This window comes from Syngnathus scovelli, chromosome 6 (assembly GCF_024217435.2).
Source record: "Syngnathus scovelli strain Florida chromosome 6, RoL_Ssco_1.2, whole genome shotgun sequence".
Lineage (NCBI taxonomy): Eukaryota > Metazoa > Chordata > Actinopteri > Syngnathiformes > Syngnathidae > Syngnathus > Syngnathus scovelli.
This window is the reverse complement of record NC_090852.1, coordinates 619,992-639,584: the sequence shown is the minus strand read 5'-3', so window position 1 is coordinate 639,584 and position 19,593 is coordinate 619,992. Positions and strand designations below refer to the sequence as shown.

Below are 19,593 nucleotides of genomic sequence, written 5' to 3'. Positions count from 1 at the left end.
AGGAGGAACAGGACAGACTCTGCAACCTAACTGCCGGGGTCACGGAACGGCCAAGGCCCTGTCGGCTCGCACCACACTACATTCGCTAGCTAGGAAGTGTTGCTACAGCCACAAACTCCCTATCATGTAGAAACGCCTTTGTAACCAGGGCAACCTAAAAAAATTAAAAAAGGAGACAGCAGAGTAAGAGCTGGAGAATGTAACCGAAACGCTCTCTGTTAGTTATCCTCGCGAGTAAAACGAATATTGGTTGTCTTCTCTTTGTTTCAGTATGTGAATTAATACCTGATGGTACTTAGAGCTGACAAATTTCTCCAAAGCAAATGCTCAGTTTTTGATTGATTGATTGATTGATTGATTGATTGATTGATTGATTGATTGATTGATTGATTGATTGATTGATTGATTGATTGATTGATTGATTGATTGATTGATTGATCTTCATTTTGAACATATGTAAAACATGAAAATAGGAAAAAAATAACACTTTAAAGTGCCATATCTAAATCCATGAAACAAACAAACAAACTGAAAAAAACCAACAACAAAGAATGCTCGAAAAGGAGTAGATGGAAGCATGGCTTTTTAGATTCCTACCTCTTTCTCACTTAATCCATTAAACTAATATATCAACATATACATCAATAAAACAGAACACAAGTAGACACACTTTCAGACTTATTTTTCTGTTTCCTTTTTGCCTGTGTGTAGTCAGTTTGGCTATTTGTCTTTTTCTCATACATGTTAAGAAACCAGTTTTTATACACTTTTCTGAACAGTTTTATGTTTGCACTATTTTTGTGCTCATTTTCTAGACCAGGGGTGGGCAAACTTTTTGGCTTGCGGGCCAAATTGGGTTCTAAATTTTGACTGGGGGCCGAAACAGGAGAAGATGGATGTAGTGTTTGTGTGAAGTAATATAAAGGACATGTAAAGGTTATTGCATAAAATGTTTGGGCCTTTAGTAGGTAATAAAGTATTAATATTCAAAAAACGCTTTCTGAACACAAATGCATTTGTTAACAGCATTAAAAAAAATATTTCACCAAAAAACGACTATCAGTGATTTTGTGCGTGCGTGCGTGCGTGCGGATGCGTGTGTGTGTGTGTGTACGTGCGGTTGTGTGTGCGCTCGGTGTGTGCGTTTATGTGCACACCCTGTGTGGGTGCAGGCGTGTGAGGAGGAAGACGGCATGGATCAGAGAATGTTCAAGAAAGGGGGGCTCACTCGTAAATAATGATAAAGATAGGTTAGCAACACGAGCGATTTAGAGGTTCAAAAGAAAGAAAATTAAAAGAAAATAACATTTTTGATTTGGACAATTGCAGGCGAACAAGAGCATGAGAAAGAAGGGTAGAGAAAGCAGTGAAAATAGAAAAGGAAAGAAATGAATACAAGGGCATTTATCCATCTTTGCATGATGTGACACACCCGAGTGCCCCGACACTCGGAGTGAGCTATGTTGGACCGCCGCCGTACGGCGACCCCGGAGTAATGGCTCCGGTGGTGACGTTGGGTGGCAGGATGGTAGTGGATGTCGAGGGCGAAGGCGAAAGGGCGGATCAGAGAATTGTACAGTTGATTGAACAAGCAGTAAATAAAGAGAGGCGACGGGCCCGGGAGGGGGACACATCCCGCGTGGACACCTCCACCCCCGGTCGGAGCACTCAACCGTCCAATGTGACGAAAGAAGAAAGCTGGCATAGACTTACTGCCGAGAATGAGGAGCTAAAAAAGAAAATTGATCAAGCCGATGAGCAGCGTAGACAGGAAGCGCAGATGTTAAAATGGGCAACAGAGAGAGAGAGAGAGACACGGAGAAAATATAATTTGCGGAGTGGTCAGGGACAGATGACACAGGCCGAGGTGCAGAAAAATTAATTGGTGTCCGCTGGTGACCACATCGGGCGGTCAGCACTACGAGCCCATGGTGCACTGTGGTCGCAATAGCCCACTGGTTAGTGACTCTGGCTCTTACTCGGCAAGAGCTTGGTTCGATCCCAGGTGCGAGGAAATGCTTTTTCGACGTCATCTGATGGCACCGTGGATGGCTGCCACGGTGAGTCGCTCTCTGTTTCTTTGTCTTATTTTGTGTGTTTTCTGTGTCTTCTGCTGTCCATCCCAGATCACTTTTACTAGAGAAGCACTGTTAAACATCGGTCAGTCTTCTTCTGGTATTTTCTCTCCTGTTCTCTCTGATTCAGACTGTTTGTCGGAGATTTTAGCCGGAATGGCGGTGCTATACAAGCTAGCGCGACGGCGGCGACGCGGAAAACGAGCGGGAGCCCTCGTAAAGCTGAGGCAGAGAGGGTTCCGTTCTGCCCTACCGTTAATTCATCTGGCGAATGTTCGCTCCCTGGCGAACAAGATGGACGAACTGCTGCTCCTCACTTCAAGGAACACGGACTTCAGCAGATCCGCCGCGCTGTGTTTTGTTGAGACGTGGCTTAGCGAACGAACCCCCCACCACGCCATGGAGTTAGCTGGGTTTCGGCTAACGCGTGCAGATCGCAGCGCGGAGCTCTCCGGAAAATCAAAGGGAGGTGGTCTCTGTTTCTACATTAATGAACGTTGGTGTACCGATGTCATGGTGTTGAAAGAGTTTTGCAGCCCTCTCCTAGAAACACTTTTCATAAACTGCCGGCCGTTCTATTCACCACGGGAGTTCTCCTCGATCGTCATGGCGGCTGTTTACATCCCACCACACGCACGTGCGAGTGAAGCCACGCAGATGCTGGCTGACCAGGTGACAGACATGGAGAAACGTCTACCAAATTCACTAATCATTGTTCTGGGTCATCTTAACAGGGCGAACCTCGCACACGAACTCCCCAGATACAGACAGCACATAACGTGTCCCACCAGAGGGGCACAGACACTGGACCACTGCTACACCGTAATTAAGGATGCATACCACTCTGTGGCTCGTGCAGCTTTAGGACTCTCGGACCACTGTCTAGTTCATCTGATCCCTGCCTACAGACAGAAACTAAAAACTTCTAAGCCTGTGGTGAGGACTGTCAGGAAGTGGACAGTGGAGTCAAGGCAGGACCTCCAAGCCTGCTTTGACTGCACCGATTGGAGTGTTTTTGAAGCTGCAAATTCAGACTTGCGTGAACTCACTGACACTGTCACATCATACATCAGTTTTTGTGAGGCTCTGTGTGTGCAGACTAAGACCTTCTGCACGTACAACAACGACAAACCTTGGTTTACACCGAACCTTAGGAGGCTGCGCAAAGTCAAGGAGGAGGCCTACAGGAGCGGCGACCGGGACCTGTTCAAGCAGACCAGAAACACACTGAACCGAGAGGTCAGGAAAGCCAGGAGGTGTTACGGGGAGAGCCTGGAGAGACACCTCTCTGCCAATCCTGATCCCTCAACAGTGTGGAAAGGCCTGCAGAGCATCACGGGCTTCAAGAAACGAACCCCCCGTCCTGTGGAGAGCCCAAGGCTCGCTGACCAGCTAAACAGGTTCGACTGCAGGTTTGATTGGTCCTCCCACACAACGGGACCTCCTGCAGCACAATCCACACAATCCACATACTCACCTCCCCCCACAACTGCTCTGTCCACACCTCCATTACCGTGGGCACCGACTCTCTCTCTTGCAGAGGCCGCGCCCGCACTCCAGATTCGCGAGGAGGAAGTGCGCCAGATGTTCCGGAGACAAAAGATCATGAAGGCACCGGGCCCAGACGGCGTGTCACCTTCCTGCTTGAAAGTCTGCGCTGAGCAGCTGGCGCCCACCTTTGCACGGATCTTCAACCGTTCCCTGGAGCTGTGTGAGGTGCCCTCGTGCTTCAAGAGCTCCACCATCGTTCCAGTGGCCAAGAAGCCCGCCATCACAGGTCTGAATGACTATAGACCTGTTGCACTGACATCTGTGTTCATGAAATCTTTCGAGAGGTTAGTACTGAACCACCTGAAGGATGTCACGGGCCCCCTGCTGGACCCCCTCCAGTTTGCCTACCGGGCAAACAGGTCGGTGGATGATGCGGTCAACATGGGACTGCACTACATCCTGCAACACCTGGACACCCCAGGAAAGTACGCCAGGATCCTGTTTGTGGACTTCAGCTCGGCGTTCAACACCATCGCTCCTGACATCCTCCAACAGAAGCTCATCCAGCTCGCGGTGCCTGCCTCCACCTGTCAGTGGATCACCAGCTTCCTGACCAACAGGAGACAGCGTGTGAGGCTGGGGAGCATCACATCTGACACCCTGACCACCAACACTGGAGCCCCTCAGGGATGCGTCCTCTCCCCACTGCTCTTCTCCCTCTACACCAACGATTTCTCCGCAAGTGACTCTTCCGTGAAGCTCCTGAAGTATGCAGACGACACCACTCTCATCGGACTGATCCAGAACGGTGATGAGACTGCGTACAGACAGGAGGTGGAGCGGCTGGTCCACTGGTGCAGCCAAAACCACCTGGACCTGAACCCTGAACAGTGGACTTCAGGCGAGGCCCTTCACCACTTTCACCCCTCACTATCCGCAGTAATATTATTCTCTTATCAGACACCTTCAAGTTCCTGGGAACCACAATCTCTCGGGACCTGAAATGGACCGGCCACATAGACTCTGTCCGGAAGAAGGCCCAGCAGAGGCTGTACTTCCTGAGACAGCTCAAGAAGTTCAACCTGCCACGGGAGCTGCTGAAGACCTTCTACACTGCCATCATCCAGTCTGTCCTCTGCACCTCCATCACTGTCTGGTTTGGATCGGCCTCCAAACAAGACAAGCACAGACTGCAACGGACAATAAGGACTGCAGAAAAGATAATTGGAATCAACCTCCCATCTATCCAAGACTTGTACCTGTCCAGGACCAGGAAACGTGCAAGTAACATCTCAACAGACCCTTCGCACCCAGGTTGCAGCCTGTTTGAACTACTCCCCTCCGGACGCCGTTATAGAGCTCTGTACACTAAAACCAGCAGACACAGAGACAGCTTCTTCCCCCAGGCTGTCGCTCTGATGAACTCACACCACTCTTAGAGTCTCAGAGTCATTACTGTGCAATAACATCCCGCTTGCCACACCTTTTTTGTCTACACTGTTTGTACTATGTGTCCTCTCTGCATCCATTGCAGCCTGGTCATCCTAGAAGAGGGACCCTCCCATCTGTGGTCTCTTCTCAAGGTTTCTCATTTCCCCTAGCTGGAGTTTTGAGTTTTTCCTTGCCCTCTTGGGAGTTTAAGATCAGGGGGTGTTTGAGAATATCTTTCGTTCTTCACATGTCCTGAGTGTTGTTGTTAGTCACCTAAATGTTGAACAGAGGCTGTGATTTACCGAAGTCAAATTCCTTGTTTGGCACGCTCAAACATGGCGAATAAAAAACTTTTGAATCTTGAATCTTGAATGTGACCGCGATGATGGAAAAGATGCCCCCACTTCACAGAGGAGGCAAGGTCTGGCTAAACAAATTTTTGGCTCTGATGAGTGGGCAGAGCTGTACACTCGGTGACATGCGCCAGATGTTGGCAGGAGCATGCTCGCTAGTGCAATTGCAGGCAATTGAGGAAGCAGCAGGCACAGCGAGACTGGGGAGGGAGGTGCCCTTGCCACAAGTAGCAGCGCCCCTGTTTGAAAACATTAAATTGACTTTCCCACAACCCACCGATCTGGCCCCCACTATGTTTCCTTATGATGTGAAAATGTCACCTGCACAACATTATGTAAAATGTGTGGAGAGTTGGATTGAAACCACAGGTCGCCATCCGGCTCTCACGCACGAGGCAGAGGTGCTCTTCCGAACGGCGCTGCTGGATGGACTTCCGCCAGATGTGAAGAAGCAGCTAATGTCAGATCCTGACATTCTGGTTTGTGCCGAAGAAAGATTTAAACGTCATCTTTTGCATCACTGCAGAATGTTCACTGAGTAACAAGCTAAAGTTGAAAACGAGACAGACGCATTATCTAAACAGTTGTTGAAATTACAGTTGGCAAAAATGCATGGTGAAGCTAAACAGTCTAAATCACAGAAAAAGGAAATGCAAATGTCACAGGCTCTTCAGGTGGTGGGGCGCGGAAGGGGCCAGTTCCGGGGCGGATACAGAGGCCGGGGAGGGAGTGCACCTGCTTACCCGGGGAGGGCAGCATACAAACCCCATTCGCCCAACGCATGTTTCATCTGCGGCGAAACCGACCACTGGGCAAAATAATGCCCACAGTATCGACCGCACGGAGCCACACGCCCAGCCGGAGGCCCGCCATACTAACCCGGGGCGCCGATGCAACAGGCAGAAACAGCTCCATCCGGTGGACGGCCCTGGCAACAGCCACAAACGCACGGAGGTCAGTACTACCAACATGATGATCTCTGGTGTGGACAATTTGAATAGGGCTGCCCGGGGAGCCAGGAAAGCAGTGGCCCGGCGGAGCCAATGCTTCATGTGACAGTGGGAGGAAAACCTGTGAAGATGCTGGTGGACACAGGAGCAACTTATTCATCAATAAACACTGCCCTTCCTGTATCCTCACTGTCAAAGAAAACAACAACTTTAGTCGGCTTCTCGGGACAACCACATACTCTGCCTTTTACCAAACCACTTGAAACTGTGATCACCCGGACAGGGTGTAGACTGTGGTACAAATACATCCATTCCACAGACACTCCGATCAATTTGATGGGAAGGGACTTGCTGTCAGCCGTTCAAGCCAGAATTCTGTGTGGGCCTGAGGGAGTGATTATTCAATTTCCAGATGGCATCAGCATCCAGTGCTCACAGCAGCTACAACAACATGGTCAGTGGCTGATGGCGCCCCTACCGGCAGAAGCAGAAACTGCAACCATCTACTGGGCCAGGCTGGAGCCAGAGACCCCTGCTGGTGGCGGTGTGTTCTCGACCTACCTACTGTGGAAGCCCTGGATCTGCTCACTGGCGCCATACCACCTACCTGTTGATCCTTTGCATTGCACTCTATATTATGACCGAAAAAGTGATGATGTATATCGGGATTTGTTTGAAGAAATTGAAGGGCACATGTGGGATTTAACTTCATCGTGCATTTTGATTGGTAAAGAGGGAGTCGCAGCGGCAACAGAATTGACATATGAACAAATGCAGTGGTTCAAAATGACAGAGAAAGGGGTGCCACACATTTCGCTGGCTCTTGCCCCAGGACACGAGGCCAGACAATTGGGCTCAATGGTCAAGCAGTTGTTGCAACAGACTGATTGGCGGAAAACTCACATTCCTAATTTGTACTGGTCTGAGTCTCAGAATGCATACCAAATTAAACAACCCATGGCAGACACAGGATTGCTGGAGATGATGTTGGTGTCCCGCACACACGGTAGGGAGTTAACTGATCATGAGGACGCTGAAGTAATGCCGGCGGCCTTGCCCGACACAATGTGGTCCCAGGGTCCATTTGATGTCGGGTTTTGTCATTCGGTGGCCCCCATTGATCTCCAAATGGATGAGACGCAGCCTATCAAACGGCCTCAATATCGTTGTCCGAAAGAGGCGGACCAAGGCATGGAAGACACTCTGTGTGGCCTCTGGGACGCAGGGGTGTTGGAAGTGTCCGACGGCCAAATCGCACTCCTTGCTGTGGCGTAACCAAACTGTGTGGAGCTTGGGTCAAGGTGGACAAGAGCTTCATTGTGCACTGAGTTTGACAGAACTGAGGAGATTTGATAAAAAAATGAATAATGCGTAGAGCTACAGATAAAAGCATCATAGTCAGAGATTGAACAGATTTGGATAAAACAAATAGGCTAAAACGGTAAGAAACAAGAGCGAGATCTGATATTTTGGCTCGTCAGGCTTAAGAAGTAGAAGTCGAGTTAGATACATTTTAGAATAGGACATTTAGACTAAAGTGGATTCAGTCAAGAGGAACAGGGGCATTTTGGCATTTTAACAGGGATTGACAGCAAGGGAGATTGAGGATAGAAGATCTGGACAGCAATGACGTAAATTACATTAAAAACTGCCCATTCTAGGGAGAGGGCTTGGCGCTCCCTGTGTGGAGCTGCAGCTTTGCAGAGGGGGGCAGACCGCGCGAGGGAGTGGATGAAAGGAGTGGAAATAGGTGACGATTTAAGGAAGCAGGGAGAGGTGCTGGATTGTGTGACAGGCAGGATTTTTAGGAAGAGAAAAAGGGCGGAGTGAGACTCGCCAAGAGGGGCAATAAAGAGAAGCAGACTGAGAAACATATTTGAGCTAGACAACAGGAAAAAGGGGGAGAGCCAAATGATGATGTAAAAATCCAGAGGGAATAGTCGGACCCATCTTTATTGAATTTAATTAGGATAATTAATAGAGATCGAGTTTGTAGGAGCAATCTGAGGTTATGGAGGCTCTCCTGACACGCGGGTCCTACAGTCGCCCCCCCCCCCCCCCCCCCCCCCCCCCCAGATAGACATATATGACAATTTGCGATGAATCTGATGGGCGAGTTTATGGAAAATTGAATTGGAGATTTTACAATAGGTCATATTGACAAGTATGTCCAAATGTGAAGAGTTACTATTAGGAGTCAATGTTTGCCTGCACACTAACATACTAACTTTGCTTAGTGTAGGAGGAGAGCTGAGTGATAGAGGCGGATGTGTGTGTCTGCGAGTGTGTGGATGGGTGCGTGCGCATGTTATCATCTATGACTGTGTGCGCAGTATGATTGGCCAGAGAGGTCTGAAGTTGGGGTGATGTGTTTGCAATTTAGGATAAAATTCCTCTCACCTGAAGGGGTGGTACAGACTGGAGGGTCTGGAACTGGTAAGTGATGAGTTCTGACCGGAACCATGGCTCAATGATCAATCAGGGGCACCATCGACAACAAAACGGTGTGATGGAGAAGGCCCATTTCAGTGATAAGGTCAGACAAGACAGAACTAGTATCGAACAGCAAGACTTTGGACGATTTGAGTGTGACGACTTTGAGCTCACCCGACGGGGTGACGGACTAGGTGGACAGTGACCAATTGTTTGACACTTGAACGTGTTTGCGACAATAGCACGCTCTGCTTTGTTTTTCCGTGTGACTTGATTTTTTTTTGCAGCATCAGCCACCAGCCAAGGAGCGGATTGCGCGTTGCTTGCGTAACTTGTTTTCCTTCTTGCAGGTTGTCGATTGCATTCGTGGAAAGTTTGTGTTGGATTTACAAGAATATGTTAACCCTTGCCCTTTTGGTTTTTATGATGAACTTGTTGATGACGTGGTTTTCAGGACATGATCCGCGGGCGCCAGGATTCATTTTATGACTGTTTTTATTTTGATACTTGATGTCTGTTTTTGTGTGTACAAATGTCCGCTGTCAGCCGGGCTATAAGCTCACTGACAGGAGTGCGATGATTTTTGTTTGTGTTGCCGAGTGTGTGTGGTGGACAGTCAAGTTTCAAGGACTTGGGGTGATGGTCCCGGGGCCCAGATGGTAACTCGAGGTTCCGCGGGCCTGGCTACAATGAGTGTGGTGATGAGAGGGGACGCTTTGCAGGTTCCTTTTGATACGTAATGACACATTGGGTGAATGTGTCAAAGGGGGGAGTGGTAAAATAGAAATGGGTGAGTAGGTTTCAATTTGTAATTGTGATATACAAAGTTTTTTTCCAAATTCACTTGTTTTCAAGCTTTAACAGGACATGCCAGAATTCACCCAGCAGTGATGGAAGGAGCAGAGGAAGACCAGTGACATCTGGTTGTGGTGTGGCGATGACAAATTATAGGATCGCTTGCCGAAGAATGCATCAGGTATCTGTGCCCTCGTGTCGTTGATAATGCCTGTGGTGGTTGTCCCCATTGAAATACAGAAACTCAATTGGAACCTGGAGTCCCCACTGGCGGGGCTCCTGAAGCGAGCCAAAAGAGACGTTTTGCCCCCGTGGTTGAGCGACGACGATCCAACATATATTGACACTATAGGCGTGCCCCGGGGTGTGCCAGATAAGTATAAACTCGTTAATCAAGTGTCCTCGGGATCCGAAAGTATCCTCCTATGGATCACCCCCAATAAATATGTAGACCGTATTAATTACGTTCATTACAATGTCCAACGACTGGGTAATTATACAGCTGAATCATTTGCCGCAGTTCATGAACAATTGGCTGCAACGTCGTTAATGGCGTTCCAAAATAGAATTGCGTTGGACATGCTATTGGCTAAGGAACATGGTGTGTGTGGAATGTTTGGTGATGCATGTTGTACTTTCATCCCAAACGACACGGCACCAGGAGGCCGACTGACCAGGGCGTTGGAAGGACTAAGGGCACTGAACAAAAAGATGAAAGATCATTCAGGCGTACACACCGATATTTGGTCTGATTGGATGAAAACGTTCGGAAGCTGGAAAGGGCTCATCATGTCTGTGCTTGTTGCTGTGGCTATTTTTACTACAATTATGATGTTGTGCAGTTGTTGTTGTATTCCATGTATTAGATCACTCACTGTCCGGTTGATCGAGAAAACCGTTGGCCCGTTGCCACCGATGGGCCAATATACCCTGGTGACTCAATATGAGCAGCGGGGGGAAGGAAGGACCGACAGCGCGCTGGTAGCTGTTTGCTAGAGTAACAGGTGATGACCTCATAAATGAGGTCATGAGAGGGAATAAAGGGAAATGTGCTTTCGGGAGTTTGCAAACATATTTTAAGGTTGTGTTAAACTTATAATCATATTAATATCTAGTATTGGAGTGCTCGTGTGGATTGGTGGGTGGCGAAGAATGTGCAGGCAAACTGCATGAACTTGTTTTCGTTGAAGTGTTGTGTCTCGGCCCAGACAGGGAGTACCGGACGAGAACACCTCAAGGTCGTTGAGGAACGAGAACAACAGCACTTCTATGTGGCCCGGCTTCGCGGGGAAATCCAACCACCTTACCTCAGCGATAACACCGACATGGGGAGGAGATGGCCATCGACCAATCATCTCACAATATTTTGCATGCTTTAATATTCATATTGTGTTTCTTTAAAACTGGGCGACCCGGAAGAATGTGTCGTCTTTTGGTGGTCACAAAAACGCACGAGTTTTAGTGTGAGGGACCCGGGGCCCAGGCCTGTATTAGTGCGCTTTGTCAGGAATAAACAATTGGTAAATTTGGTCTGATTGATCTACTGGTCTTCTCTTTGACAGAACGAACTCGCAAAATTGTTAGGTGCGCCAGTGTGTGGATTAGGACATAGCAATTTATGTGTTAAGTGTTGATCGCAATTTGGAGTCAGATCAATAACTAGAATCCGTAACCTAACACCTCTCAAATTTTAAAAGCGTGTCCCTTGAAAGGTTTACACAATTGGTTAGTGCGGCTAAACAAACAACATGTTTACTCAACCCGCTTCCAGCCAAACTACTTAAAGAATTATTTCCAATTTTAGGACCGTCCGTCTAAAATATAATCAATCTGTTTGTCTCCTCTGGGATAGTGCCAACAGCCTTTAAAACCGCTATTATTAAACCGTTACTTAAGCGAGCAAATCTTGACCTGGACTGTCTCAGTAATTATAGCCCAGTTTCAAAACTTCTTGAAAAAGTAGTAGCGCAGCAGCTTATTGATTACATGGTCGCTAATAGTCGATATGACTATTTTCAGTCTGGTTTTAGTGCTAATCATTCCACAGAGACAGCACTTCCTAAAGTGACTAATGATCTCCTCATAGCTATGTATTCAAATACGTGGTCTGTATTGTTACTACTCGATCTTAGTGCTGCTTTTGACACTGTAGACTTCGATATTTTATTAGGGCGTCTTAAAAGTTGTGTTGGTATTTCAGGGTCAGCACTAGGCTGGTTCTATCCCTATCTATCAGACAGAACACACCGAGTGGTCCATGGCAATACATCCTCTGAGCTCTATAATGTTACGTGTGGTGTCCCACAGGGATCGGTACTCGGACCGATTCTATTTAATATTTATATGATTCCACTTGGGGACATAATATGTAAATACAATATTAGTTTTCAATGCTACGCGGATGACACCCAATTATATATGCCGTTATCGATGACAGATCCGCGGGACTGTTGTAATCTTGAGGCATGCCTTGCGGAGATCAAGCAATGGATGTCTCTCAACTTCCTTCGTCTTAACCCAGATAAAACTGAGATGTTGACAATTGGTCCTACTCGTTATCAACACTTATTTAAGGAAACCACTATAACTATAGATAACCGTACTATCACTCAGAGTGATACTGTAACTAATCTCGGGGTAATATTTGACCAAACGCTCTCCTTTCAAAAACACATTAAGAATATAACCAGAATTGCGTTTTTTCACCTTCGTAATATTGCTAAGATTTGTCCTATCCTCTCGACCGGGAATGCGGAAACTATTATACATGCGTTCGTCACATTGCGCCTAGACTACTGTAATGTATTATTCTCTGGTCTTCCTAAGTCCCTCATCAAAAGTCTACTGTTATTACAAAATGCTGCTGCGAGGCTGCTCTCACGGACAAGAAAATTTGATCACATTACCCCAATATTAGCCAACTTACATTGGCTCCCGGTCCATTTAAGATGTGACTTCAAGGTTCTTCTACTAACCTATAAATCACTGCATGGCTTAGCGCCTTCATATCTCGTCGACCTAGTCGTTCCTTATGTTCCGTCTCGTAACCTTCGTTCGCAAAACGCTAGTCTTTTAGTTACACCGAGGGCCAAGAAAATGTCTGCAGGTTCTAGAGCATTCTCTATTCGGGCTCCAGAGCTTTGGAATGCCCTACCAATGGATATTAGAACTGCTACCTCAGTAGAAACATTTAAGACACGTTTAAAGACACATTTCTATGAGATGGCCTTTAACTAACTTGTAGTGGCCAATTCGGCCGGAGTTTGTTTTTGTTCTCTCTCCCCACCCCCGTCCCTGGCTGGGGAGGTGGTTAGGTGGCGCAAAAGCTGATAGCGGCTAGCTGGATTCTCGGGGACCAATTCAAGATGAGGAAACTGCAGCTCAACCTCCTTGAAGACACTGCCAGGACAATCGAGAGCACCTCCGACATCCATTTTTTTTCATAGATTTTCATAATATGCATTACTTGTGCCCTCTCTGCATCCATTACAACCTGGTGATCCTGAAAGGGGGATCCTTCCATCTGTGGTCCCTTCTCAAGGTTTTTCATTTTCCCCTGGTAGGGTTTTTTTGAGTTTTTCCTTGCCCTTATGGGAGATTAAGATCAGGGGATGCTTTGAGAATAATTCCCATTTTTTGTCTATGTGAAGCCCTTTGAGACTGTTTGTGATTTAGGGCTATACAAATAAACTTGACTTGACTTGACTTGACATATTCATTCAAAATATTATTCACACTCAAAAATATTGTCGCTACACAAAATCAACATTATTATCACCATTGACGTACGTAGTAGATGTACTGTATTTTGCATGCTTCCTGGTAAGGTAATAACAGAACAGTATTTTAAAGGGTACAGTAATATTTTAAGATATTTTTAAGGTAGCCGTGTTTGGTTAATGTATATTTGTTGTCTGAATTATTATTCACTGTTAGGGGGGCATTAATTCGGTCAGGCTTTGAATACATTCTCTGCGAATCAAGGCGGTGGCGGGAGGATTCACTCGTTTTTTATATGAATGTTGTTACCTTTTTGTCCTACTTTGGCTACCAGGTATAGTATCGGCAGCAGAATGGTGTAGTCGGGACTGGACCTGCTGCCATTCTTGATCAGTGCACTGAGCAAGGCTTCACTTCCACCTTTACTGATCATGTAGTGAATACGATGATCAGTATCTGAAACAAAGTGTGATGGTTATGGAAATTACTATTACATATATAAGAATAAAACAACAATGACCGTTACTTGCAATACCAGCCATTAGTATTTGTGCCTATTTTTACCTTGCACACGACAAGTCATCTTTTTCTACCTGTCTTATGATGCTTCACATACTTCCGAGCAATTTATAGGTAATATAGAATACCACATTCTAGGGTTCCCTCCACCCATTTCCGATGCTCCTTTCCCCCATAGGTGAGCTTGAGCCCACTGTTCAGCTGTCTTTGGGCAAGAGTCAGTGCACCGGAGAAAACCCAGGCAAGCACAGGAAGAACTTGCAAACTTCACATAGAAAGGTCGGAGCCAAGATGATACTTTATTTAGCATAGTTTGTAGCTTGTTGTAAAATAGGGTGATTTAGGTTATTTAGACTACGCCCAAACCTTTCCCAACTTGCAAGCATGTGGTCATACAAGCAATGGCCCATTTGAGCACCACTCCCAAGTATTAGTTAACTGCAGGGTAAGAGTCTGGTAAAGAGGGTGAGTACCACTTTAAAGACATCATCTTACCGGGGTGGTCCATTTTTTTCACGAACAATCTCAATGCAAGTATTTTTGTTATCAGGAAAATTATATTTGTATTTTCAATTTTAGCAATTTTTATTAGTTAAGTTGACCCAGTGAATTTCCCAAATAATTTAACTTGAGAAATTCAAATTCTATGAGCAATTGAAGTTTTTAGTGAAAGGTGAGGGGTTTGATTGAGGTGGTGGGGGGGAAGATATTAGATATTAATTATAGCTAGTTTAGGGCAGGATGCTCACTTGTTCAGCCATTATAATTGCATGGAGTGCAAGCTATTTAACACATACAAGTACGTTTGTTCAATACTTAATAAAACATGACATACCAACGTGTGGAATGACCAATAGTAAAGATTCATGAACAAGTACGAAATTTACCAAATTTAGACAAAGTTTTCTGCCCAGCGCCAGCGATATACAAAGATTCACATGACTATGGGGCGGCATGGCTCAGTGGTAGAGTAGCTGTCGCTCAACTCGGAGGTTGTGGGGTCAAACTTGTATGACCATGTCAAAGCGTTCTGAGCATGAGACTGACTCCCTAGTTGCTCCTGATGATGTGTCATCAGCAGGTGAATGAGGAGTCAGTGTGGACCTCTTTGAGTGCCTTGTAGGTGCAAGTGAAAGACCATTACCGTTCAGCAGGAAATGTGATGCAATTGGTTGAATGTGTTCATTCATTCTATTTATTTCAATGCTCACCTGCAGACAGGAGTTCATCCAGGATATTGAGAACATTTAGGGTGCTCTCGGCATCCTCTGCATTCTGGAGAGGTAAACAAAAGCACCATTCTGATCACCAAATATCATGTCTAAAATACTGCTTATGTTGACAAACATGTGCACAACAGTCAAACAGTGCAGCGTTGGATAAGGCTCTGTGAGGCTTTTATTAAAACATAAGCAACAGCACATCAAGCATTACCAAGTTATATGATGTGAATAGAATGTTTTTGATAAGGACATAACAAAAACAATGAACAAACCAGATGCATTACGTTAAGTGTTTTAGCACGAGTAAATATCCTCAACAGTTTTCTACAGGATGCTTATTAGAAAGTTAAAAAAAAATGAAATAAAATAAGAGGAGCTCGATATTGTCCACACATTTATAAAGTTATCAAAGATTTTTTTTTTTTTTAATGATTTGCCAGCTATGTAACTGTATTGCTTTCTTGTCCACTGCCTTGATTGTCTCAATATAAGGTGAAATGAAACGTTTTATTGTGGCGTTGTGACATGATGTGATGCAGTCAGGCAAATATGAAAGCATCATTGCACCAGTGTATATGAATGTGGCATTAACTGACAAGGGCTGATGAAGTAGAAACACTTCAGGTTTGTTTTAACCTCTTTACATAGTACAGTCAAACCTCGGTTTTCGAACGTCCCGGTTCTCTAACAAATCGGAATTCGAACAAAAAAATTTAGATTTTTTTGCTTCGGAACAAAATTCGGAGGTCGGGAGGACCCGAGAAAACCCGACCGCGCGGCCCGGGTGCCGACTGACTCCGTTGTTATTGTATTTTCGTTACTTTGAGGATTGTATTAACCCCTAATCATGCCTCCAAAGAAAGCAAGTGGGAGCAGCAAAGCCATCCTAAAACACAAAGACGCTCTTAGAGCAATGCGACAGTGAGCGCTCCGGCGCGCTGCGGTTGCGCGATCGGACCTAATTTGGTTCCCTGCGCACTGAGGTCCACTTAAATTTTGGAAAGTACATCAGGACGTTAAAAACATTTTCTAAATTTCAGCGACGACTCTGTCACAATAATGCGACCAGCGCTGTGTAGTTGCGCGGTCGGCGACGCTCTACGGTTGCGCGTTCGGCTGTGCGCTGCAGTTGCGCGATCGGACAAAAATGCGCAAATGAAAAAATGCTTTAAAAAGGCGGGTTTTTTTTAGTCTTGGAAAAGATTAAAAATGTTTCCATTATTTGTAATGGGAAAAATAGATTCGGAATTCGACCGATTCGCTTCTCGAACCGCCTTCTGGAACGGATTGTGATCGAAAACGGAGGTTTGACTGTACATATTTTTAACTGGAAATTTCAGATCAGTCAAAAATGATACCGAAGTACTTCGTTTCATTTATTTGCTCTATTAGTTTTCTACAGGCACCAATTCAATGTGGCAGTGGATGTGTTTTTTTTAATTAAGAATCTAAAACTAGTGTAATTGTTTTATAGGGCTGCAACTAACAATTATTTTAATAATGGTTAATATCTCAATTAATCAACAAATTGTATTTTTAAAAACTTTCAATTATTGTCAATTTATTCCAAAACAGCAATTTTACAAATTGAAAATGCATAGATGTGAATTAATTCTCCCACCTCCCATCTATCCAAGACTTGTACCTGTCCAGGACCAGAAAACGTGCAAGTAACATCTCTACAGACCCTTCTCACCCAGGTTGCAATCTGTTCAAACTACTCCCCTCCGGACGGCGTTATAGAGCTCTGTATGCCAAAACCAGCATACGCAGAGACAGATTTTCCCCCCAGGCTGTCGCTCTGATGAACTCACACCACTCTTAGAGTCTCAGAGTCATTGCTGTGCAATAACATCCTGCTCTCCACACCTTTTTTGAATTGTCTACACTATTTGTACCATGTGTCCTCTCTGCATCCATAGCAGCCTGGTCATCCTGGAAGAAGCATCCTCCCAACTGTGGTCTCTTCTCAAGGTTTCTCATTTCCCCTAGTTGTAGTTTTGATTTTTTCCTTGCCCTCCTGGGAGTTTAAGATCAGGGGATGTTTGAGAATATTTGTCATTATTCACACGTCCTGAGTGTTGTTAGTCACCTAAATGTTGAACAGAGGCTGTGATGTACCGAAATCAAATTCCTTGTTTGGCACGTTCAAACATGGCGAATAGAAATTCTTGAATCTTGAATTACAATACAGTTATGTATTTGGTCTGTAATTCTGTTTTCAAAATAGAAACATTCATCTTTAACAAAAAGCTGTGATGAACACATGAAAGTCAAAGTCTGCTTTATTGTCAATTTCTTTACATGCCAAGACACACAAAAGAGATCGAAATTAAGTTTCCACTATCCCACGGTGACAAGACATAGTTCACAATGTACATCCAAGTAAACAACACAAGAAAATATGACATTGTGCGTTTTATATGAAGCGTTTTACCTTCACCTGCTGTAGATTGCATTTTAATGATTTAAATTTTCTTCTTAAATCTTTTTTCCGTTAGGCTCCCATGTAAATATTTTGTGATAGGATGATCAAGCATGTAATTGACCATGGACCATGGAAGGATACAAATATTTTTCAGTTTGCAATGCTTTATTCATATTGTCAATGACGGCTACACAGCGATTACACTTATTCATCTCTGACAAGACAGTTAGTATGCCGGAAATAGAATGTAAGTTAGGCCATTTTTCTAACAAACCTTTGTGCGAATTGTTTGTGAACAAGGTTGTTTGTAGCTTGAATTTCCACTGGCATACATCTGTCATTACAGTTGGTAAATTACTACATCTCTCCTTTTCTCATGGTGGAAACTTTGAGAGAAAAACAACTGACATGCCCACAAAGTTTTACTCTCACTAAAATTGGGAGGGCCGAAATCATTCAACCATACGTTCTCTGTACTGTTTATCAGAGTACCCACAGAAACCTCATGCATGCATGGGGAAAATATAGGAAATCTGGGCACAGATTTGATCTGGGTGGCGGAAATGCAAACCAGTCAGCCACTGAGCCACCTTCAATGTAAACAGCAATGGGAAACCTTTTAAAAGTAAATGTGCAATACATTTATAAATATATAATATTACACCAACGATAAAAGAAATACTTATTTGAAGCGCTACAACTCTTCTGTGTTGTATCATGCACAGTTGCATTATGAATCCCTACCTGTAGAGTAGAAAAAATGGCTTCAAAGCCACTGGAGGGGTTTTGGAAGGCTGACATTCTTGGTTGACCCTGCTCTGTGCAGGTTGTCAAACAGCAACAGCAAAAATGTGATCAGGTAGATGTTGAAATTTAAAAAGCAAAACAAACGGCAGCTATACCAAAAATACAGGAAGATTTACAAAGCACAGAAAAGGAGATGTAGTTGAAATAATGTCCCACTATCACACACAACAGTCAGACAAAGTATTTGACTCCCTGTTTTTTGAAAGACTGAGTAAGCGCGCACGAGAGAGAGAGAGAGAGAGAGGGAGAGAGAGAGAGAGAGAGAGAGAGAGAGAGAGAGAGAGAGACAGAGAGAGAAAGACAGAGAGAGAGACAGAAACAGAGACAGAGACAGGGAGAGAGAAAGAGAGCCACAGAGACAGGGAGACAGACAGACCACCTCCTTCAATCTTCACCGGGAATAATCAGGGAGGCTACACTTAGTTATGAGTAGTTATGAGCAGCAGTGCCATCCTAGATGGCACTGCTGCTCATGCGTATATATTTCTGTAGAATGAAGAACCATTATATTTTAGACTAGACTTATGACGCTGTTGGTTGAATGTACATCGTGTGTCAAGGTACTCACATAGTATGCTTGTCCATATGTAACACTATCCCTCCAAGATAAAGAGCTCTAGAAAACATTTGTGCTGTGGTGTTGAGAGGTCTGCCACTAAAAAAAGGCTTTGACAAGACCAGTTGGGCAGCTGCAAAGCAAACTATATTCAGTGGTGGGATTCATTCACAGAGGATTAATGGCTAAGTACTTATGTTTGGCACTGGTAGCACACACACACACACACACACACACACACACACACACACACGCACGCACACACACACACGCACATACTGCACACCCATATTTGCATGCACATAAACACACACACACACAAACACACACAAACAAATACACACACAGGACTGTACTCCTTGCGAAGCCCTTGCCGCTTTTCTTACTTTGTCTGGTGCCTTGGAGTGAATACCTTGGAGGGATTCTTTGGAGGGGTTTGCATGCCCCTATGATCCTAGGAGCCATGTTGTCTGGGGCTTCATGCCCCTGGTAGGGTCACCCATGGCAAAAGGGTCCTAGGTGAGGGGCCACACAAAGCACGGCTCAGAAGACCTCTTATGATGAATAAAATATATGGACCTAGTTTTCTCTCGCCCGGATGCAGGTCACCGGGGCCCCACTCTGGAGCCAGGCCTGGAGGTGGGGCTCGAAGGCGAGCGTCTGGTGGCCAGGCCTTCGCCCATGGGGCTCGGCCGGGCACAGCCCAAAAATAAAATGTGGGTCCTCCTTCCCACGGACTCACCACCTGTAGGAGGGGCCAAAGGGGTCAGGTGCAAAGCGAGCTGGGCGGCGGCCAAAGGCGGGGACCTTGG

General features: G+C 45.4%; 1 protein-coding gene across 13 annotated transcripts in view; it reads right to left on the bottom strand.

Moving 5' to 3' along the window:
- The window catches only part of LOC125970552 (cytosolic carboxypeptidase 4), a 104,922-nt gene extending 85,999 nt beyond the window's left edge, over window positions 1-18,923 (bottom strand). For 5 of the 13 annotated variants that reach the window (XM_049722937.2, XM_049722941.2, XM_049722940.2 and 2 more), the window contains exons 1-3: window positions 18,163-18,632; window positions 14,979-15,042; window positions 13,558-13,704 (exon numbers count right to left, since the gene is read on the bottom strand). In XM_049722937.2, the coding sequence (XP_049578894.1) occupies window positions 13,558-13,704; window positions 14,979-15,042; window positions 18,163-18,219 (268 nt within the window). In that variant the 5' untranslated portion in view covers window positions 18,220-18,632. Of the gene's footprint in view, window positions 1-13,557; window positions 13,705-14,978; window positions 15,043-18,162; window positions 18,634-18,793 lie in introns of those variants that run through there. The other 8 variants (XM_049722939.2, XM_049722945.2, XM_068651027.1 and 5 more) reach the window with 4 other exon arrangements.
- Window positions 18,924-19,593: the final 670 nt, after the last annotated feature.